The sequence below is a fragment of the Triturus cristatus genome, chromosome 3_1, assembly GCF_964204655.1.
Source record: "Triturus cristatus chromosome 3_1, aTriCri1.1, whole genome shotgun sequence".
NCBI classification, from domain to species: domain Eukaryota; kingdom Metazoa; phylum Chordata; class Amphibia; order Caudata; family Salamandridae; genus Triturus; species Triturus cristatus.
The window spans coordinates 1081381509-1081406377 of NC_140583.1; the positions used below are offsets into that span (position 1 = coordinate 1081381509).

Sequence of the window (24869 nt, forward strand, 5' to 3'; positions counted from 1 at the left end):
TGTGGCCCAACTCAGAGAGTTTTGTCAGCGAGAGGGGGTGTATTGTCCCCCAGGTGCCAAGAAGGCTGAACTCCAGACCAGCTTGAGGGCTTGGGGGGAGGCACGACGGGAAAGTAAGGCTGAGCAGGAGGACAGGGATGGAGAGCCTGTTAGCGAGGGGGCTGGGTTGTACCAACCTGAGGTGGGGTACCTGTTAGCGGGGCCCAGAACACTTTCCAGGAAGGGCAGCACTGTCTCTAGCGGTGGCTTATCAGAAGTAAAATTAACTGACCGGAGGGAGAAAAGACAGCTCACATGGAAGTTGGCGGAGCTGGAGAAAGAGAAGGAGGGACAGAGGATGGCTCACGAGTTGAGGCTGAGGGAAATAGATCTCCAGATCCTACAAGTCGGGGCACACACTGTTCCTAATGGTGGCAGCAAAGACAAAGAAATCACCAGGGAACCCAAACCCTATCTGCCAAAAGACATAGTAGCTAGCTATAGTGCAGGGGATGATATTGCCAAGTGGCTAGCGGCCTATGAGGTCTCTTTAAGGGCCCATGGGGTGCCAGAGAAGTACTGGGGAGGGGGATTGTACATATACATGCCTCCAGCTGGTAGGGATGCATTATTGGCCCTAGAGCAGGATGAGCAGACCCACTACCCCACCATGAAAGTGGCGCTCGTAAGAAAGTTTGGACTAACACCCGAGAAGTACAGACAGAAGTTCCGGGGTAGCCACAAACTGGGCACACATAATTGGGTGGATTTCCTGGACTATGCAAAGAAGGCATTAGAGGGTTGGATTCAGGGCAGTGAGGTGAGGGACTACGAGGGGTTGTTTGATTTAATGTTGAAGGAACACCTGCTCGAAAAATGTTTCCCTGAACTGCGTCAACACCTGGTGGATAGCAAGCTGACCAATCCCCGGAAGCTTGCTGAGGAGGCGGACATTTGGGCTAGTACCCGGGTGTCCACAAGGGGGACTGGAGGGGATACTCAAAAGGCCGGACAGGGCGCCCCCCAGAAGAAAGAGGGAGGGGAAAAGAAAAAGGAGTTCTCTAAAGGCCCCCAAAATAACTTCCAAGGTAAGGGAACAGGATTCACCCCTAGGGCTAACCCACCCAGAAACCCTAATCCTGGCCAGAGTCAGCAGCCAAGGGTTGTCCATTGCTTCGAGTGCGGTGGCGTCGGACACTATAAGGGAGATGCGAAGTGCCCGAAAAGACCACCCCCTCCCATTGGAGGAAAGGCCCCCGGAGTAGCTAGTGTAGTGCTCGGGGAGGAGATGCCCTTAACTAAGGGAAGGGAGTGGGCGGGTGTCACATTAGTGTCCCTGGGAGAACGGGAGATGGTTCCTAAGATCCAGGTGCCCGCAAATACCATAAAGTATGGGCAGTGGGTCACCATCAACGGCCAAAGAGGGGAGGCTCTGAGAGACACAGGAGCCAGTATGACTATGGTACGTAGCCAACTGGTGTCTCCAGAGCAGGTAATTCCCGATGTACTCCACCCAGCCGCGATGGCTGACGGCAGAACCGGCCACTATCCGGTGGCCGAGGTTCCCTTTGAATGGGAGGGGGTTGCAGGTTCACTTCGAGTTGCCGTAAGCCCTGCCGTACCGGTTGATTGTCTACTGGGGAATGACATGGAGCACAATGCTTGGAAGGAGGTGGAATACCGGACTCATGCTGAGATGCTGGGTACACCTGACTGGGCCTGTGTTAGCACAGTGTCCGCGACTACCCGGAGAGGGAGTTTGTTTCGACTGGAGCCTGGAACAAAGGCACAGCCGGCTGCCGACCAAGGGAAGAACCGAGGACAGGAGGAGCCTGCCTCGGCATCCGCGCCCCGTGTGACGGATAGGCCACCGGAGGTGGTGGACCAGGAGTCCGCGGTGGGGGATGTTACCAAACTGGAGGACCTACCCATCCCGGCCGAGTGGCACGTGGAGGGAGGGCCGACCAGGGAGGAATTCTGCAAGGGCCAGAGGGAGTGCCCTCCCCTTGAGGGACTGAGGCGACAGGCCGAAGCCCAGGCAGCAGGGAACGTTGAGGGGAACTACAACCTTTACTGGGAGGATGGCCTCCTCTACAGTGAACCCAAGGCACCCCTACATGGATCGTCACGAGCCTTAGTAGTCCCTCAACGTTACCGAGCCTTCCTATTGGAATTGGCTCACGAGATCCCCTTGGCAGGACACCTGGGGCAAGACAAGACCTTCGCCCGTCTTGTCCCACACTTTTATTGGCCTCAAATGAAAGTGTCGTCCGACACCTACTGCCGGACATGTGTGTCTTGCCAAGCCAGTGGGAAAACAGGGGTGAAGCTGAAAGCTCCCCTGGAACCACTTCCTGTCGTTAGCACCCCCTTTGAAAGGGTGGGCATCAACATTGTGGGTCCATTAGATCCGCCTACTACAGCTGGTCACAGGTTTATCCTGGTTCTGGTGGATCATGCCACACGGTACCCAGAGGCTATACCTCTAAGGACCATTACAGCACCTGTTGTGGCTAGGGCCCTGATGGGAATCTTTACCCGAGTGGGTTTTCCCAAGGAAGTTGTGTCCGACAGGGGGACCAACTTCATGTCAGCATACATGCGGGCCGTGTGGAAGGAGTGTGGAGTGACCTACCGGTTCACAACTCCTTACCACCCCCAGACCAATGGTCTGGTGGAGAGGTTTAACAAAACCTTGAAAGGCATGATTAGAAGTCTGCCTGAAAGCCTGCGGAGGAAATGGGACGTCCTCCTACCCTGTCTATTGTTTTCCTACAGGGAAGTGCCACAGAAGGGAGTGGGCTTCAGCCCCTTCGAGCTTTTGTATGGGCACCCTGTGCGTGGACCTCTCAGCCTGGTGAGAGACGGATGGGAAAGAACTCCCAGAAAGCTTCCCCAGGACGTGGTGAGCTACATGCTGGCCTTCCGGAGCCAAATGGCTAAGTTGTGGAAGCAAGCTTCTGACAACTTGGAGGCCAGCCAAGCAGTAATGAAGGCGTGGTATGACCACAACGCTCACCCGGTGGAATTGGAGCCTGGCCAGAAGGTGTGGGTGATCGAACCAGGAGAGCTTAGCGCCCTCCAGGATCGCTGGTCAGGACCCTTTGAGGTATTGGAGAAGAAGGGTAAGGCTACCTACTTGGTGGATCTTAAGACCCCTCGTCAGCCCCTACGGGTGCTGCATGCCAACCGCCTCAAACCCCACCATGAGAGGCCCGAAGTCATTTTGATGATGGTGACTGACGGAGCAGAGGACGTGGAAAGCGAGCCTCTCCCCGATTTGTTTGCGTCTCAAGAGAAGGATGGGTCGGTGGAGGGAGTGATTCTCTCCCCATCTCTAACTCCTGAACAGCAAGAGGACTGCCGCCAGATCCTGGGACAGTACTCTTTGTTGTTCTCCCTTGTTCCGGGTAGGACTCACCTGTGCGTCCATGATGTGGACACAGGAGACAGCCCACCTGTGAAGTCCAAGATCTACCGGATGTCAGACAAGGTGAAGGCCAGCATTCACAGTGAAGTCACTAAGATGCTGGAGCTAGGAGTGATCGAACCTTCCAGCAGCCCCTGGTCCAGTCCGGTGGGGCTAGTACCAAAAGCCGCACCACCGGGTGCCCAACCGGAACTGAGGTTCTGTGTGGACTACCGGGGACTGAACTCAGTAACCAAGACTGATGCTCATCCGATCCCAAGGGCGGATGAATTGATTGACCGGCTGGGAGCTGCCCAATATCTAAGTACCTTTGACCTTACTTCTGGGTACTGGCAGATCTCTCTGACTGACGGAGCTTGGGAATGGTCAGCCTTCTCCACGCCCAAAGGCCACTACCAGTTCTGTGTGATGCCCTTTGGGCTCAAGAACGCACCTGCCACGTTTCAGCGTCTGGTGAACCAGATCCTCACTGGAATGGAGAGTTTCTCTGCTGCTTATCTGGATGACATAGCCGTCTTCAGTAACAGCTGGGAGGATCACTTGCATCACCTGCAAGCTGTTCTCCAGGCCCTGAGACAAGCTGGTTTAACGATCAAGGCCAGCAAGTGCCAGATTGGGCAGGGGTCGGTAGTGTACCTTGGACACTTGGTGGGTAGGGGAGCGGTGCAACCCCTCCAGGCGAAGATCGAGGCCATCATGGCCTGGGAACCCCCCAAGACTCAGACTGAGGTCCGAGCTTTTCTGGGCCTCACCGGGTATTACCGCCGCTTCGTGAAGGGATACGGTACCATTGTGGCCCCCCTCACGGAGCTTACGTCCAAGAAACAACCTCGACGGGTAGTCTGGACGGAGGCTTGTCAGCAGGCCTTTGTAAAACTGAAGCAAGCCATGTGCGAGGCGCCGGTCCTACGGGCCCCAGACTTTTCCAAGGAGTTCATTGTCCAGACGGATGCATCGGAACATGGCATTGGGGCAGTGTTATCGCAACTCAATGAAGAGGGTCTGGATCAACCTGTGGTCTTCCTATCCCGGAGACTACTTCCCAGGGAACAGAAGTGGAGTGCAATAGAGCGTGAAGCCTTTGCAGTGGTATGGGCTCTGAAAAAGCTGCGGCCATACCTGTTTGGCTCGCACTTCCTAGTTCAGACCGACCACAGACCCCTTCGTTGGCTGATGCAGATGAAGGGGGAGAATCCCAAGTTGCTAAGGTGGTCTATCTCCCTACAGGGAATGGACTTTCAGGTGGAACATCGGCCTGGAGTGGACCACGCCAATGCAGACGGTCTCTCAAGGTATTTCCGCCTTAGTGATGAGAACTCCCAAGGGGTTGGGTAGCTCTCCCCACTTTCAGCTGGGGGGGACGCGTGTTAGACCTGTCAGCCCTTTGGGTGGTCCCTCCTCATCATTATTTATTTTGTCCCACTTTTGCCTCAAACCCTGTTAGTATTTTTCCTTTTTGGGAACCACCAGACTTTTTAGTGTTGATGCAGGGTCAGGGAGCCATTTTCCCTACCCCTGGAACTTCTGTCTGAGGGCCTGAAACACAAAATGGTGGCCACCCATTGTCACCTGTGACATCACTGGAACCTACTTAGTACCTTCCAGAACATTCTAGAACCCTGTGACAGTGTGAGGCAGGTTTAGAATGTTGGGAAGCCAGCTCAGAGTTGGCAGTTGGAGTTGGCAGTTGGCACCTGACTGGTGAAGGGAGAGCAGCACAACACTGAAGGAGGAAGGAGTGAGGCAGCAGGGGTGGAAACTTGTGCCTGGAGTGGGGTCCAGAAACCCACCCTTGACACTAGTCCCTACTGACTGAGCCCAGCCTGGAGCCCTGTGTGGGATAAAGTCAAGAAGAACCAACTCAAGGACCTGAACAGCCGGAACAGGCCTTGAAAGTAAAGAACAGCAAGTTCCTGACCTGTCTATTGGTATCTTCCTGGAGTCCGACGCCGAGAAGCCTAGAGACCTGGGGCCGGAGGTGAAGAAGCGGCGCTGACTGGAAAGCAGACGTCGTACCCGGAGCCGCCGGAGGTCGAGAGAGGGCGCCGACGGAGGTCGTGGAGACACCAGAGGTCGAGGAGGAAGTCACCTGAGGTCGAGTGTGCGGCGTCGACGGGGGAGTGAAGTCCGCCAGAACCTGAAGGGAAGAGCACCGGAGGTCGGGAGTGGAGGTCGCACTCCGGAGACACCCGGAAGTAGGGAGATCGTGTCCCTGTGACGCCGGAGACCGACATCGAATCGAGGCTGCCCAGCGACATCGAGCCGAGGCCGCCCGCCGACATCGATCCGGAACCACCTCACGGCGTCGACAGGAACTGACATCGAGCCGAGGCCGTCCGCCGACATCGATCCGGAACCGCCTCACGGCGTCGACAGGAACTGACATCGAGCCGAGGCCGGCTAGCGACATCGAACCGGAACCGCCTCACGGCGTCGACACGACTCCGGCGGAGTCGGAAGTTCATAAAGAGGGCAGTAAGTGGAATAGAGGGCGCCTAAGGCCCTGTGGAGCCCTAAGAGACCATCCTAGGGGCTAGAGAGGTGTTAGGACCAGCCTGGGAGTGCCAGGGGTGGACTGAGACTGATGCAGTGACCTGTGTGAGGGGTTGTGTAGTTTGGGAGAGCCAGATTCCTAGATTACCCTTGATCTACCTCAGTTTTAGCCTCAGCCTTATCCAAGCTAGGTGAGACACCCTCAGGCCATCCACATAACCACAAGCTGTGATTGGGCCAAATCAACCCATAGCACCTCACAAATGTGACCTGATTTGAAAGTGTACTGATGGCTTATATTTATTGAGAGTATTGTATTCTTTGTATTTATCCTATTTATTGTCTCACAGTATTTATTGTCTCACAGTATTTATTGTCTCACAGTATTTATTGTCTCACAGTATTTATTCCCTCACAGTATTTATTTGCCTATGTATTTTATGCACATCTATTTATTCATTGATTATTTATGATCTGAGCTTATTCATTTGACCTACCCTTTTTTTACAGAAGAAGCTTTGTGTACTGTAAGTGTGTTATTATTTATTTAACCTGCAACTAAGAGAAAACAAGATAAACACAGATATATTTTCATAATTTTTTACGGTGTAGAGTCGTTTTTGGAACGGATGAACGCATGGTTATTGTGAGGGTGTGACGTACGCTTAGCACGGTGCCTGACCCCCGACCGCTCGAGCCAAGCTACCCCTTGTGAATGGGAGACACCGGGTGACTGCTGACCCCGGTTGCCCGGGGTTTTCTAACAAGCAGTAATCTTCACACATTACAAATAATTTCCTGAAGCTCTGGGGAGAGCCTGAGAAATTGTAATTCTGGTCTTGGACGAACATAGAATGCGGGCAGACATAGGTCAATCAACCGTGTTGATTTTACTCAATATGTCTGCCGCATTCGACACGATCAACCACAACATTTTATTGAGGCGGCTTGCTGAACTCAGGCTGGAAGACCTTGCTTTCAACTGGCTCAAGTCCTATCTGGAAAATAGGCAACAAGCGGTACGACTCCCCCCCTTTTTATCCAATTTTAGAACAGTTGAGCATGGGGTCCCTCAAGGATCTTCCATTAGCCCGATCCTTTTCAATATTTATTTAAGACCACTGATTCCCATCGTTAAGTCCTATAACATCAAGCTGGTGAATTATGCTGACGACACGCAGCTTATCCTGTCTCTGGAAGGCAGGGAGTCTATGTCACTCAGTGACTTCCATGAATGTATGCAGAAGACTGCTAGTTGGCTTATGGATAATTCCCTGCAATTTAATGGTGGGAAAACAGAAATACTGCACTGTACAATGAAAAAATTCCCTCGCCCACTTCCAGATGAATTCTGGCCTATCCAGACAGATGCTCCCACACCAGCGGCTGATGTGCACAATCTGGGGGTAGTCTTTGACAACAAGCTGAGTATGGAAAAACATGTAAATAAAACAGTTGGCACCTGTTTCTCCCTTATCAAAGCCTTGCGGAAAATCCTTCCCATGTTGTCTCTGTCAGCCAGGGCTCTAGTCAGAAGCGTCATCTTGAGCCGGCTAGACTATTGTAACGCCCTGCTTCTTGGTGCACCTAATTTTCTCATTAAGAGACTACAAAGAATACAAACAATAGCGCCAAGTTAGCCTTAAAGAGGAGACGGAATGACTCTGCATCTGCAGCTCTTACTGATCTCCACTGGCTCCCTCTAGCCCAGAGAATCCAGTGTAAAGCTGTATGTATTGTGTTCAAGGCCCTCCATAAATTTGGACCCCTGCATCTGCAGAAAAAATGTTTCGGGCACTCCCCATCACGAACTCTTCGCTACTCTTCTGCTCACCTGGCCCGCACCACCAGAGCACCAACTTCCAGCTTTGGAGGCAGAGCATTTAGCTGTGCAGCGGCACAGCTGTGGAATAACCTCCCATTTAACATCAGAGAATTAGAGGCGTTCGTACAGTTTAGAAAAAAAATTAAAACCCATCTTTTCCCCAGGGTGTAGTGTTGCATCACCTGCGGTAGGTAAACTCTGCGTGTGTAGTGGAACCTCTGTCTTTTCAGTGCCAGGATACCCGTGGGGTGATAGAGCGCTTTATAAATGCTGGATACATTACATTACAGAGGTGGAAAGGAGTGTAACCATTTCACAAGTGCTTTGGATAGATTTGGATGCTTTATTTTCAATTGTTGTGCTTCAAGATTTGTGGTCTGAATGTAAGGCCATAGTACAGTGGGAAGTCCCTCAGTATAAGCATTCACCAATTGTTCTGGAGAAAGTTATCAGGTTTTCAAGGATTCCAAAAGAAAGGTTCCACAGAAACAACTAAATAGGCCAAAGATCATGAGAGAGAGGCAAGATCCAGGTGAATCAGTAAATGCATATTATGGGAGATTGATGATGATTTACAGATAGTATAGTGATTTGAAGACTGTACAAAATAAGGTGTATCTGCGTTAATTTAGGCTTTTGTGTTGAGACTGCACCACATAATTAAGTTACATATATTCAGCAAAATGTGATGTATAAGCAGGCCCAATTTTTGGATTAGATTTTGGCCTATGCGAAGTATTGTAGTAATTGCTGCGATGCTAAAAAAAAAGGTGACAAAGGAGAAATCGATTGTGGCACAAAGTTCTTTAAAAAATGGAGGCCAAGGTGGGTTTCACACACCTGGCTATGATTTTAATGCTGGTGTGAAAGGTGTTAATGCACAAGGTAATGGTTCACAATTTGTGCAAGATGGGAATGGTGGTACTCATGGCAGATGTAGAGGTTTTGTGAACAACAAACCTAATCAAATATGAAAAAAATGCATGGATGAGAAATGTACTTTGTCACAGCTGTGGGAAAAATGGTCACTGGAAATTAGATTTTAGGATTAATCCAAAGTGATTTACAAATTTGGGGCCGATTCAGATGTTGGACTGACCGGAGCCCGCCTGACATCGGTTAGGAGCTGGAACTGAATGACCTCTTGTCCTCGGTTCCAGACCTGCAATTAGGATGCGACTGAACCCTGTTTGGTCGCAATCCTATACTTAACAATTAGAGCATGCATACCGAACAGAATGCATGCTTGCATCGTTAAGTGCAGAGGGGCAGTTCATCCCTGCACCCCGTGGCAGGCACCCCAAGGTGCCTGACACAGGGTGCAGGGATCAACAGGGGGGCACCATCGATGCCCCCTAGACTGTCATTCCATGGCCTCGCACACATGGGGGCCTGATGACTGACGGGATCTCCAAGCCCATCAGAAGCCATCTGGGAAACCGAGTCGGATTCCTTTCCGACCGAGCCCATAGGAATGGCTCACTCGGAAAGGAATCCAAACAGACAGGTCTGATACCGTTAGGATGGCTCTCACTAAGGTTCGGAGCCATTCCTAACTGCATCGGAATCGGGCCCTAAGTGTCAAATGGTTCAGTGCAGCAGAATGTGAACCATATGGCACAGACTTGGATGAGACAGTCAACTATCCCAGCCATACGAGCTTTGATGCAGAATATTCAGCATCCAAGGTAGTTCAATGGCAATATGCCTACAGGTTAAATTCATGTTGTCCCATGGTACCAAATCCTACAATAGCAATGTTTCAGATTCTCGGAAGAATCCAAGTGGGTGCTTGAGTAGGTTTGTGTAAAGTATTTTTCCTAATCCCTCTTCATGAGGATAGTCAATATCTTTTTGTGCTCAGATTCTAAAATATAATTATTGTTTGGTGTAGATTCACACAAGAGTATACAGAAAGTCCATCAATTATTTCACAAATCCTGAAGAAGAATCTGGAAAAGCCTAAATTTGCTGTGTGACTCACTTCTTCTAGTACAATGTATTGATGACCTGTTGGTCGAAGGCCAAATGATAGAGAGTAGTAGACACAATTGTTTTGCTGAACCATCTAGCTGAAAACTGGCATAAATGATCTCCTTCAGAATTACAGTATTGTCAGCTTTTATTTTTAACACCAAAATGATTAGGGGGTAAGAAAGGTGTCCAAAAATCTGACTCTGGGCATAACGGAACTCCGCAAAGTTGAAAAAAACCTCTGCTGTTCTACGCGGAACTGTGAGCCACGGAGTGTGATAGAAAAATGCTGTTTGCTCTGATTTTTGACACCGGTTGCTTGTCCGCACTGTGCAATCATATCGAACGGCACCATGCACAGCACAAGTGGGCGCTGCTTTCCTTTCTGCTGCTCGAATAGATTTTCACTCGAGCTGCAGCTTTTTCAACGTGAATGGACAGTTTCTCAACGCAAGTAGTCACGAGCATACGCGACCACCCGCATTGAGAAATCTGACCCCCGTGTAGAGAAATCTTGCCGGGAGGTTGATTCTCCATGCTCGCGCTCGCCAACTTAATGTTGATGATCGGGTACGAGGAAAAATCTCACTGGGAGGTTGATTTTCCATGCTGTCGCTCATCAACTTGACTTTGAGGAATGCGAACGAGGGAAAAAACGGCGCTACGTGGAGCGGAGTTTTTGGAGACTCCGTGTAACGAGGAGTGCGGAAAACTCCGCAAACTCCGTGAGCGAAGTTCACCCAAACAGGCTTACAAAAAACACATTTCTGCGATTCCAAAAATAAACCAACTAATAACACAATGAGAAGTGAGGATGTTTCTAAGGATGGCTGGCTTCTGTCATTAGTGAATTACGAACCTTTCTATAATTGCAAATCCTTTACAGAGGAGGTCTCAGTGATGTAAGGAACCTGGTGACTTGGGACAGTGAATGTATGTAAACCTTTCTGAAGCTCAGACACAGCATGGGTAGCTACCTCTCCTGCTCCATGAATGCCAAATTACAAGAAAAACTTTCATTTATCTTCTCATAAAAGAAAAGGGTGCACACTTTCAGTTCTCACACAGCTGCATGCAGTAGTGGAACGAAAGGGCCCATTGCATATTTCTGCCACACTTGACACATTGGCCACTGTGCTTCTGGGGTGTATGAGGAGTGTTGCAGTGACTTCATTGATAAATGTACAAAGTGAGCCAACTGTGCTGGGACACGCTGTCATAGTACTGATTCTACATCCAGTTGATGCATTGTTGACTCGTACACGTACTCAACATCTTACAAATAGTTGCTTAACTAAGTATATTATTCTGGTGGCCTAGAACATTTCATTTAAACAGTGCAATTTTCTGAATCCTGCAACACCTCTATCATTGCCAAAGAAAAAGGTTCACAACAAAATAGATGGAGGTGACCATGATTTAATTGATGTGACAGAGTTGTGCACCAAATCAAGACCATATATTCAAGATGTAGAACTTGAATTGACTGATTTGATTTGATTTGTGGATAGTTATTGTCTCCCAAACCATTATGGAACTCTTCATGCAGAGTGTACAATAAAACATATTCTGGAAGCATCATACTTGTGTAATGTAACATTAGCACAATTGGCAGAATTGATGGCAATTCTAAGAGCATGCTGCATGCATAATAGATTGAGTGTTATAATCTATATAGATACCCAATACGGTTCTGGAGTGTTCTTAACATCTACTGGCACTCCCATTATAAATGGGCCAAGAATTATGGATCTATAGAGACCCCACAATCCTCTATAATTGCTGTTGAAAAACATGCCTCACACAAGAGTGAAGATGATATGATTTCAATAGGCAATCATTTTGCAGACAAAGTTATGATGTACTGTACTCTTGAATCTGGTACATAGAGACCACATGGAAATTTGGAAGGTGAAATGGAAAAGATGTGGCACCTGTGAATAAGTGAGCAAAGGTAGAAGGACAAATGTGGCCATGAATGAAATAGAGAAATTAGAAGGTCTCTTCACAAGATTTCATATTGATCTTATGTACATTCTAATGGTTGTTTGGTTGTTTAGCAGGTGGGTGGAAGCTTATCCAATTAGGAGATGTGATGCTCTTGCTGTAGCTAAGCTTGTATTAAGGGAGTTGATCCCTAGATTCATTTTGACAACTTCTGTGGAATCAGAAAGTAGAACTCATTTTTATAAAACTGAAATTATACATGCCCATTGAATGGCACTGAAAAAGAAGCAGAAATTCCATTGTGGATATCGTCCAAAAGCATCTTGAATTTTAGAAATATTGTATTTACATATGAATTATTGTAGAAAAGTGTAGGTAGGTTATGATGATTTCAAAAATTAACAGGGGGGATTTGACAGAGTGTTTTACTAATTAGAAAATATTATTTAGTTATGTGTGATTATGTTGACATAACTAGGCCACAAAAATAATTTAGTAGGTCCTTCTCAGTTTGAGCTGACAGTTGAAGAAACACGTTTTTTTTAAAGTTTATAATTTTTCCTTCTGTGTTTTTCATTTCCATCAAATAGTCTAAATCGGATGTATTTTATTGTGTTATTTTCTTGTACTGTTTCAGGTCATATGTGCTTCGGAGAAAGGCATGTTGGAGATTTTCTTGTAATGTTGTGATAATCAAGGCTGTTGATGCCTACAACTACAAATGTTTTTCTATTAATTTTAAATAGTTTATTGTTTAAATTCTCTTAGAAATAGAGGTCTCTAGTTGGCAGACGTAGGCACCTTTGGCCAGGTAGGGACCCTTGCTTCTTGTCAGGGTAAGGGGGATACCCTTCCAAAATAACCCCTGTTCACCCCCTTGGTAGCTTGGCACAAGCAGACAAGCTTACCTCAGAAGCAGTGTGTAAAGTATTTGTGAACACATACACTAATACAGCGAAAACACTATAAATGGACACCACACCAGTTTAGAAAAATAAGTAATCTTTGTCTAAACCAAAACAAGACCAAACAACAAAAATCCACAATACAGTAATAAAAATTTGACTTTCAGATGGTAGAAATGGATCAGTTCAAAGAAAATTGCAGACGCAACACTTTTCTCCCAAAGTACCTGGGATGTGTTAAGCAAACAAACAAAACAGTCTGCAGGGAAGGTGATGAGTCGGTTCCTTACACTCAGGGAAGGTGATGTATCAGTTCCTTGCTCCGGGGGAGGTGATGCGTTGGTGCCTTACTGCAGGGCAGGTGAGGTGATGTGTCAGTTCTTTACCAAAGAGGAGGTGATGCATCAGTTTCTCACTGCATGGGGAGGTGATGCGTCGGTTTCTTACTGCGTCCCCCAATGATGCGACAAACTTGCTGCCTCAATGGGACAATCTGGGACAATACGTGAACTCTTGCAGCTGCACAGCATGCCTTGGGCCGAACTAGGTGCGGTGATCTTGGACTTTGGAGATCGGTGCACTCACTGCGGAGTGGGGCAATTTCTCGAGCAGTGGCAGGTGCTACAACAGTTTCTTCGGCGATGCGTCGGAAACAGGTGCGGATGCGTCTCACTTCTTTGAAGTTACGTTGTTTTTCCAGCTCCCAGCGAAAAACAGTCTCTAGAGGTCTAAAACAACAGCAGCCACCTCTTTGCAGGTTAGAATTCCCCGGAAGAAAATTTAGGGGAGCTGATGGTGAAGTCTTTGTGTCCCTGAGACTTTAGAACAGGAGGCAAGCTCAGTTTCAAGCCCTTAGAGATCTTCTTTCAAGCAGGTGACAAAGCAAACAGCAAAGTCCTTTTCTCCTTTCCTTGGCAGCAAGTAGCCACTGCAGGCCAACCCCAGACAGCAAACAGCACAGGGGCAGTATTCCTACTCAGCTTCTCAGGCTCTTCTCCTTAGCAAAGGTTACTCTTGTTTCCCAGATGTGATCTAAAAGTCTGTTATCTTGGCCCCTCTTTTTCTACACAAAATTCCTTTCTTCTCTGAAGGCAGAGAGTGTCTGTACCCAGCCAAAACTATTACAGTCCTCACTGGTGCAGCTTCCAGCAGGCGGTGGAAACAGCATTGTTGAAGGCAGACCAGGGCCATTCAGGTGAAAAGAAATCTCCTCCGCCTACTCTAAATGAAGCCCAGGTCTATTCAGCCCAGCCCTGACTCATCAGGCTCTCTGGAGCCACTGCCAGTCTCCAGCCCTTGTCATCTAAAAGCCAGACATGCAATACACAACCTAGCAGAGGCACCCAGGATGGTTAAGCAAGAAAGTACCTACTATCTAAAAGTGGTATTTTCAAACACAGAATGTAAAATCATCCTCACTAAAAGATGTATTTTATTTTAAAATTCTGAGTTCAGGCAATCTAAACTTTATTTTCCTACCTTGTTCCCAGGGGTAGTTATGTTTATAAGATGTTATAAACAAACTCCCCATTCTGTGCTATGGGAACAGGTAGCCTTGCAATAGTGAAAAACGAAATTGGCAGTAATTTACTATCAGGACATGCCACACAGATCAGGGCATGTCCTACCTTTCCCGTACACTGCACCCTGCCCACAGGGGCACCTTGGGCCTACCTTAAGGGTGTCTGACATGTAAGAAAAGGGAAGGGTAGGGTCTGGCAAGTGGGTGCACTTGCTAAGTCAACATGGCAGTACCAGACTGCATACAGGCTCTGCAATGGCAGCCCAGAGTTACATTTACAGGCTGCTTATATGGGTGGCACAATCGGTGCTGCAATCTCACTTGCAGCATTTGATTTACAGGCCCTGGACACACAAGCTGCACTGAACTATGGTCTGACTGGTAAATCAAAGAGTCAATCATGGAAACACCAATACATAACGGCAATTTGCAAAGGGAGCACTTACACTTTGGTAATGAACAGCAGTGGCAAGTGCCCAAAGCATCTAGACCAGCAAAACGGAGTCCAACATACAGCAAAAACTCAGGAGGCAAAGGCAAAAAATGCAGGGGAGACCCACGACAATGGTGCCACGTATAACAGAACCTTCAATATTGCAATGTCATTTCACATGCTGCTATGTTATAGGTTATAATTATTTATTAATAATTTAGGCGCCCCTATAATAGTTTATTTTTATGCATTATTTTTTGCTGATTTGAATATGGCTAGCTAACTACTGTTTGCCTTCTATAATGTTTCATAATTTTGAATAAATCTTCATTTTTTTTACTTTGAAAATTGTCCTGTGAAGTTTTTATTTATTGCATGACGGCCCTCGTCCTTTGGGACTCAGACAGCCCCAATCCTTTGTATTTGCCCTTTGGATTTATTTATGCAAAGTGCCGACACCAAGCAGTTACTTCTTCCTATAAATCAGAGGCCCCTCGAAACAAAATGTTTTAAAGATCGGCCCCTCTCAAAACTGTATGGCAATGATTAGGGTAGTGGGAGAGCAGAGCTGATCGCAGGGGGGAGGGATTATAAGATTATTTCAGGAATGCTTTTCTGTAGCTCGTAATTGACACTAAGGGGCCGATTCCAATGTTGTTCTGAAGGGCTCCGAATCGGATTCGGGATTGCCGAATCTGATCTGGAGCTCTTGTATCCGACCAAATCAGACACACTTCCGAACAACAAAGTACGATGCCTGGAAACTGGTAGGGCTGACCGATTCAGTTCCGAAAGGCTTTCGGATGGGTCGCGTCTTTCGGAGCCAAATCGTACAGCTCTATGGACTCAGTTTTCTGAACGAGCGAGTGCGATGACCGATTTGGACTGCAGTTCCGAATCGGTTTCTCCGGAACGAATCGGATGCCAGAATCGGTATTTGGGGGCCCATAACAGGCCCCCGTTCACTCAGTGCCCTCTGAACCATGCACAGTGTGGAAGGCACCATGGGGTGCCCGACCACCGGGTGCACAATTTTCCCCAACCACCCCTTTCATCAATGGGAGCCTGTGTTCTCGTCTGAACACAGGCTCCCATTGAAGTCAATTGGAGCCGGACCGAATCGTATCTGGAGGCATCCGGATGCATCGTACTCGCTAGGTCAGACTCCCCCGATCCAAGTCGTTTGGAAGGCATTCCAGAACCGATTCTGTCAGAATGCTTTCCGAACGAGATCAGAATCGGCCCCTAAATATGTGACTTACAAAACAGCAACAGCATCAAACAAAAACAGAATTGACCAAAAGCTCGGGTCCCTGTAATTGAGGTGCTGTGGGCCCCAGTGCAATCTAAATGCTGCACTAATGATGAATGCAGTCCTGAGAAGTAGGCTACCACCTTTTTTCCTTCTTTCATTCCTTCCCCACCAAGCCTGACCATCACTTCAATCTTGAAACAAGCTCTGTCTCTTTTTGAAAGCAAAAATGAGCTCTGGAATGTTGCCCACATATTTGCGTTGCCATGGAAAGGATTCCATCTACCCTATTGCAAGCAAAGAAAATGAGCCCTCCTCTCCACTTTCTAAAATCAATCATTCATAAGTGTGGTGCAAAGAGCTCCTCAGCTCCCTGGCCAAAGTGCCACTGGACCCGCTTCACTAATGATAGCTACTGCCTTGGTAAGCAAGCTGTCTCCTCTGCACTGTGTTAACAACATGGGGTCTCACCCATCCCTCTCCTTCCTATCTCTCATCATACCTCTCCCCTCATCACTCAGATGCCCAAACCAAGTTGTCACTTCTGCTTCATTTTTCCCCTACAGCTCTGTGAAGCAGACTATCTACTCTACCCACTCCATTGGGCCATCACTTCTAGGCCTGATGCCAAAGCAGGCTTTCTGTTGATTTCTATAAAACGCAGCAACAAAAAACACATCTTAGCAACAAGTCAACCCCCCCACCGTTGCTTGGGCCCTGTTCTGTGCACAGCAATGGTGACCTGGGCCCTAATGCAAGCAAGGGACAAGCACCCCAATGTTCTTTTTTTTATAGTAAGACATCCTTGCCCAGGATCCAGTGGCCACTCACTGAATATAGTGGGGTCGCTGCTATGCGTTGAAGCAGAGAGAAGGATAGAGAGCTAAAGAAGAAACCTGCCTTCTCATCAGAGGACATGCTACCTGAAACAAATGTAAATGTGTGCTGTTGATTAATCATCAAATATAAAGGCTGCTTTGGAGCCACTGTATAATTTTTAATTGCTGAAGTCTCTTGAAGCCCTCATTGTGACTAATACATATACATTTGGTTTTTAAGAGGTATTGTAAGTGTCTATTAAAAGGAGAGCATACTTTTAATGGACACATAAAATATTTGCGCTACAGTCCGATTGCTTATTTCTATAATGTATGTTTTTAAGGCACATGTTTCACCTTAAACACTATTTTGTAGCAGCCGGAACTCCGTGAACTCCGCCAAGGCTTACTCATAGCACTCGAACCTGTCTCTGCACTCACTGACCCTGCCCATGGTACTCAGTAGTACAGTTTACACAATTTTTGTATGCACTTAAATGTTGCATGGTCCAGCTTCCAAGCTATCTTCATTTACAAGTAATTGCAGACTCATTTGTGCCCCTCTGGGAGCACTTCAACCAACTACCGAGGTGGCCCACCCCACCATTGGTAGACCGCTGTCATAAATTAATGCAGAGCAGGAATGTCCAACATTGGTCTAAAAAGACTAAATTAATGCCAGTAATACAGAATTACCACTGACTCTCTAAATTATTTCTAATTACATTAATTGTCTGAAAGCCTGACAAGATCCAGCCTATAGTACTAATGTTGGACCCTTATTATGAAAAATTACCATTTTGCCAAGATGAAGAATTGCATTCTAGACAGTACATTGGTAGGGTAAGAACAGTTACTGAGTAAACAGAGTTGTGCCACTTAAAGAATCAAAGGAATTACAATAGGTACACATCAACTCCAAGGAAAAAGCAATGGTAATTCCTGGGCCAGCAGATGGATGAACTGCACGGCTGCTCCTGAAAATATAAAGCTCCACTTGTGAGAACTGGAGATAAGTTTATTATATTACAAGTTTATATGCTAACAAACTATCGGCTTGGTCTAGAGTTCGGCAGTAAGAGTGCTCCATGACGAACATGTCAGAGTGCCATGCCTGCCAAATCATTGGCCCTCCTATCTCACTTACAGATGGGTGGACCTAAAGTTTTCCATCAACTGTTGACACCATCAACAGAAAGATTCCTCCGACAGAGCAGCGGTAAGGACATTACACTGCCCACCCTATCTAGGGTAGCCCAGGTAATGTCTTTGCGTCTGTCCAAACTGGCAGTGAGGAACATAAAGAAATGATGAACACCACACCCTGGAAGAAGGCTTCCACGATGTGGGGGTCATTAGCAAACTCCCATAGTTTGTTTCAGAAAAATAAAAGCTTTTGAAAAGCTCAGTGAATTGCCATCAAAACGGACAGCAGCTGTCTACCAGACTTTTTGTACATTGAAAGGAAACCATGTGATGGTGGTTCCTTTGAACATTCAGAGATGGCTGCTGGGCTGATGGTTATTCCTAAGGGTGGGTGACAATTTCCATTCTGCTTGCGGAAATTGCGAAATTTCGACATTTTCGCATTCTGCGCGGAACGCGAAAATGTCAAAACTTCCGCAATCCGCGAGGGAACGGAAATATGCAGGGCAGGATTCATTCTGGCACGATGCTCTTTGTCATTTTAAACCTCAACAGGAAGCACAAACAGATTTAAAGCAGGTGCCCGAGTTGAAGGTCACTTTCAGTAACGCATTAATCAGCACAAAAGATTTGTGAGCACGGTAGAGGCTAGGCAGGTGTGCTTTCTCCCCATATCTACCGTCAGCAATTTGCTGTAATCATTGATGGAGGTCTGTGCATCCATGGGTTTCTCGACCGCAATCCCCGTGTAGTTCCTGACTCCAGGAGGTTCTGTCTCCTCATCTGCTGCTCTGGTCGGTCTCTGACCCTTTATAAACAAGAGGCATGTGAACTGCATAGAAGCCCCGCCCCACACACTGGCGGTGTGCAATATCTTCCTGCCCTTTCCCCGCTATTTTGGACAGCTCACTCGAGGGACCCCGGCGCCCATCGGCGCGGTGGCAAAGTTACAGACACACATGGTCACTGGAGACAACTCTTCTGTCCCTTTACGCAGCTGTAGTGTAGGAAAAGCACTATACATTTACCCAACGAGGTAGCACTTACTGATTAGCCAGTAGAAAGTACTCCAGTTGAGTAGAGGTATTGCACAAAACGGTGGCATCTTCTGGGATAAATATGCAGGGCAGGATTCATTCTGGCACGATGCTCCTGACACAAAAATTAAACCTCAACAGGAAGCACTTACAGATATAAATAAAGCAGGTGCCAGAGTTGAAGGTCAAATTCAGGAACGCATTAATCAGCACAAAATCTCCGCGATCACGCAAAATTTTGCGTGATCGCGGAGATTTTTTGCCGTTTCGCGATATTTTGCGAAAGGCACGTTCGCAAATTCCACCCACCATTAGTGAATCCTAAATTTGAAACATGGTGAAGAAAAGGTTCCCCGTCACCCTGATGGAGTACAACCGGTCAAATTCTAAATCAGGCTATAAGAATTTATATTGCATAACAGAAAACACAATTTAAGTAAAAGGCTTTTGAATCCATACATACACATCGCCTTCCAGGGTACAAAAGCATTTTATGACTGGAATCCAGTTAAATGCATCTGGCTTATTCTGCAGCCATTTCTTGCATTCTGCTTCATCAGTCTCACTGTGGGTTGCCAAGTAGATCTCTTCGAAGTGTTCACAGGCTGGCATGACTTGCAAGAACGTCGGACCCAATGCTAAGCTGATCAGGACTTTCCCTTTTATGCCACCTGTTATCAGAAAAAAGAACATCATCGTCATAAGTCAGCAATTGGAATGAAAAGATGAAGATTTATGCCTCTTATCAGTTAAGCATTTGTTGTACCTAATCAAAGAATTATAAGAAGGAATGTGGGTACATGGAGAATATGTTGTGTATTGGTCTTCTGTCCATTCCATGTATCTCTAGCGTCCTCCTTTAGGCATTTTTACGTAGGTAAAATATGTTTCATGTCACTGATGGGTGACTGACTGTTGATCTCACAAGAGAAGTAGACTAGAAGGCTAAGCAAGAAGGCATACTTCTATTTGCGAGATGTTTCTTCAAGTTATGGTCATGTACTGTTAAATTCAAGGATATTTGGTTTGCACCATCTGGGTCCAGACTGAAACCTGCTGAGAGGGAGCAGCAGACATGTTTTCCACATCTCAGCTGCTCAACATCTAATTCTCTATTTGCCCAAATGTAAGTGTCCCACGAGTGAAGGATCACCCTGAAACTTTCCAGGGAGTAGCTGTGGTGAATGAGACTTTTTTTGGGACGGTTTCATGAACATTCATTAAATGGGCGCAAAAGTTAAAAACAAGCCAAAAAATCCATTGCATATGGAAACGTCGTGTTAAGTATAACTACTCACTGGCAACCGCCATTGGGTAATATATGTACATATGTGAGTATTCCACAAGTGACATCATTGTGCCTATGGACCGAACAAGAGATTCAAAGAACGGACAACAAGGAGCTTATGACAACAAGCACTCATAATCTGAGAATTCATTGAACGCAAAGCAATACAATTTATAGGTCAAGCTTCATTTTACCATAACATCCTTTAGTTTAACGTTTTTTTTTTGCTCAATAAGGAGCTATCTCTTATTAAAAATGTGTCAAAAATTGGACTTTTCAATGGATTAATAAACATTTATCATAATAATCTCCAGATCTGTTGGCTCCGCAGATCTTCCGTGGTGCAAAATATAAATTAATTTTGAGCTTTCATTTCTCTAAAATAACTGAATGGATTTACACCAAATCACAAAGAAAACACGTTTCCTGGACCAGGATCCAGCTTTCTGACAAATTTGCCGAAATTTCATTCATCCATTTTGACTAAAGCTGCGTCTAATTTTGCTATGTAAAATTGCATGGGTGAAGTGTGTTTTGGGACTTCGCCTCTTTTTCAGCCCCCGTTTGACGGATCACCCCTAAACATTCCGGGAAGTAGCTGAGGTGGATGAGACCAAAAAATCCATTGCCTAACTATAATTAGCAAGTGGTGAACACCACTGGGCAATATAGTTGCACATTAATTATCTATTTTGTATGTGGTGGTGATCCGCTGCCCCTCTCCCAGAGCTGGTTTCATGCCCTGGAGACCACATGTCTGGGCCGAATTTCATAGAAATGGCCGGGGTCTCAATACCACCCTCCCCGATCCTCATTGATACCCAGGGACATTATCCCCTGGGGCCAAGACTTAAATTTTGGGGAGAGGGCACATAGCCATACACTAGCACATGGGACCCAATACTTAGGGGCCCGCTATGAACAGTGTCCTAGGGACCCCAACCCCTAAAACTCTGCGGTTCCCTGCACAGGAAAGTGTCACCATACCCTACTAGCACTCTCCCTGGCAGGAAAAGCATATTTTCTTCCATCCTAGCTGGAGCACAGAAAAATGCTGCGGACAAAAGAAAAGCAACTGAGGCAGCTCCCAACAGCACCACGATGGGTGCAGGTTGGGGAGCCCTCTGTCAATGTTATGGGTGACCCCAGTAGGCAGCAGGGTATCTACTTTCAAATAATATTGTTGAAAAGGGCAATTCCAGCTACAGTGGTGACCAGGAAGCCAGCAGGGGCCCCGGGAGGCTTGATCAATGTCGTGGGTGGTCAGAGTTGGCACCCGGACACCCACTTTAAAAATAAAATTGCCAGCTTGAGAGCTGGCAGGGGCCTTGGGGTTCCCCCAGCATACCCCTAAAGTATCAAAAAATATGTAAAGTAAGTGTGGGTGCCTCAGTAGGGCACTGAAACACCCCAAAGATGTAAAAAAAAAACAGAAGAAGTCAAAAGAATGAGCGGCAGGAGCCTCTCTTTTATTATTCACTGCTCCTGCATGGAGCACTCCATAATACCCTCCGACGGCTTATCAGTTATATTTTGAAAATCCTGGTGGTACCCCTAGAAGGAGCATGAGCACCACCAAGCATTTTTTTACTATTCTGGAGGGCCACTGGGAGCGCAACAAGCTCACAGCAATGCAAAAAAAGTAAATGGTCTGTGTCATTGAATTCAAAACTGCAGGACAGCCTACTATATGTTTATTTAATTACACCGAGCTGGAACAGTAGGCTCTTCAGCTGGATTACAAGGGCCCCTTGTGATTGGTTCTATGGCTGCACTTAATGGCCGCAAAAATGTTTCAAAGAGAATCATATACAGGTTTAATATTTTTATTTTAAAAATGCTTTATTAAAAATATGTTGTTACAATCACTTTTATTAAGCATTGCTATGTGTGAATTTCTCAAATATACATTTGATTATAGTTAGCGGGGACTTTTTGACAAAGCATTTAAGGCTGCTCTACATATGTTGATCTGCTGACCCCTTGATAAAGCCAATAGGACCACTGTTTTTTATGTTTGACAAATACAGTAGGTCTGCTTTACGTAAAATGACACCATTAATCACCTCTGGGGAGGAGGGTTGCCAGGTCCTGCTCCCAACCCCATGCATGGCCAATGACAATGAGCTGTGGGGTGTTGGGCACAACCAAGGGGGTTTGGTGCAGGCCTGGCCATAGGGGGTTGGCCACCCACGGTGTTGGGTGCCGGTAAGGGATTGCAAGGCCTTCACCCAACCCCACACCATGCAGTATAGGTTACTTTAAATGAAAAAAAAAACAGAAATTCACTGAAAAAATAATACAAAGGGACGTTGTAATTATATTAAAATGTCAGTTAAAACATGCTGTTTTAAATTTAAAAACAAGTGAAATTCACCAGTAGTAGTTTTCTCAAGTAAATATAATTCATGCTCTAAAGTAACTATAATCTGCGCCCTTGCCATGCACTGCTAATTACCTCACATATTACTTCACTCATGACATGTTTAATGACATCATTGATAACATCACTGCAACATCTGAAATTACATAATTGATGACAACTCTGTGCATAGCGGTCACCACTGGATAAAATAGTTAGATAGATAGATAGATAGATAGATAGATAGATAGATAGATAGATAGATAGATAGATAGATAGATAGATAGATAGATAGATAGATAGATAGATAGATAGATAGATAGATAGATAGATAGATAGATAGATAGATAGATAGATAGATAGATAGATAGATAGATAGATAGATAGATAGATAGATAGATAGATAGATAGATAGATAGATAGATAGATAGATAGATAGATAATGATACAGGTTCAGAGTACAGGGTGAAGGTGTAAGAAAATGCCTATGTTTGCATAGTCACCTCCCCAATTTATGGGACTGCAGCTGATGATTGTTTAACTCTGAGAATGCACTGAATCTGCTAACCAGACCTCAGTGCCTGTGCCCTTACCCTTAAACTAATATGTCAAATTGGGTTTACCAATTGGTGAGCTAGCTCACCTGCTGCCCCATCTTGGCAATAACGCAGTGGCAAAGCCAGACTTCCCCCTGGCATATGTATAAGTCACCCCTATGGCAGGCCTAGTGAGTCCTAAGGCAGGGTACAACATACCTCATAGAAAGAACATGTACTTTACATGTTCAGATAGTAAAATCGGTCAACTGTCCTTTTTGCTATGGAAAACCTTGGTAACCCAATTGGTGAGTGCAGAGTTACATGCTGATCTCTCAGAAGACCGCTTCTACTCTTGTTGTAACTGTTTCTGAGGAGTTTGCTGATTTCCCTGACTGACTCCCTACTGGAGTTGGTTTCCCAAGTGATTCTAAATGACCGCATTACAGCTAGCATACCTTCTTGGTGAAAAACGTTCACAGTGTCAAACTGATTGAATTTGGCAATGCTTATTCACAGTTGATTGAAATAACATGATTTACTATACCTTGTAAATACCATATTTCTGGAAACCTCAGGTGGATCTTTTTCATTGTGGTGTTTAAAAACTACATAAAAAGAAAGTCTATTTTTTTTATTAGTTTCGGATTCCTTTTGTCTCTTGTTGATTTTTTCTTCAAGTGTGTTGGTGCTGTTTGAAAGCTTTACACATGTTCCTTTGAGTAGGCCTTGCTGCTCAGACCCACAGCTACCCAGGGTTGAGCTGAAGGTTTGACATAGGAAACCTAAGGGTCCTAAAGGGCAAGGGTAAGTGTATTAAACGTTGAGGTTGCATGACCACACCGTATAATACATCCCATTTCCTCACAGAAGTTTTTTTTGTTAAGTGTACAGGATGAAAGTTAAAAGGTTAAGGGGATAGGGTACAAGGTTGAGAACAGAGTTGATAGTTTAATATTTAAGCATACATCACTAAGGACTCAGGATTAAAGGTAAAGAATTAAGGGGGCTGATCTAAGGGTAAACAGCCTGGGATTACGAGTACAGGGTTAAGGGCACAATATGTAGAGTATTTGGTTATGGGTGCACAAATAAGAGTGAAGGGTACAGGGTGCACAACAGTAAATATCTCTTCAACTTTCTTCTTGAGCTCTCAAAAAAGTTGTCAAGTATCTTCTTAACGGGATTCAAGTTAGAAGGCAAGAGCATCAAAAGGTGTAAAAATCTTCCTTAAAACTACGGTAACTAATGATTGAAGATGAAGTATTATATCTATAGGAATTGATAAGCAAGGCATGAATGGCATCTCACATCAGGGATGACAATGAACTCAGCAAGATGCATCCAGAGACAAGAAGATTGGGAGGAATAAAGCTGCAGAAAAAGGGGACAATATCAGGGGCAAAAAGACTATTAGGTGACAATGACACCCTTCAAGCCTTCATTCATTGATCACCACCTTTTAAGGGCAGTTTTCATAGCAAGGTGGGTATGGTGATGTTCCATGCAGGCTGTAATGCAGCCAGTATGGAGAACATGCGAAGTGCCCAATGACTGTTAGGTCGGCCCGAAAGGGCTGACCAAACAGTCGTTGTGCACTTAAGAGACTGCTACCACTCCTCCCTTCCCCTGCGAAAAGAGCAGCCCCACCTGCAAAGCTGCTGCAGAGGGACAAAATAGAATGTTAATAACATTACGTTATTAGCATTTTATTTTTCCTTTGTTGCACTGCTTCAAAGGAGTAAGGCGACGCTCCTCCACCTTAGCGGAGGAGCCGCCACTGTATATGTCACCTGCTGAGAGCCTTATGGATTAACAGCAGCTCCAGGAAGAGGAGGATCATGTAAATTGACTTTTCCCCAAAAGGCAGAACCGTGGACAACCCTGAGGCTCTTTCCTGTCTCAAAGCCTCTTCGCCTTCA

General features: G+C 46.0%; 1 protein-coding gene across 1 annotated transcript in view; it reads right to left on the minus strand.

Moving 5' to 3' along the window:
• The window catches only part of LOC146861561 (indolethylamine N-methyltransferase-like), a 125168-nt gene that overhangs the window by 12952 nt on the left and 87347 nt on the right, over positions 1-24869 (minus strand). Inside the window, exon 2 of the mRNA XM_085645948.1 lies at positions 19225-19432. Coding sequence (XP_085502074.1) covers positions 19225-19432 — 208 coding nt within the window. The remainder of the gene's footprint in view (positions 1-19224; positions 19433-24869) is intronic.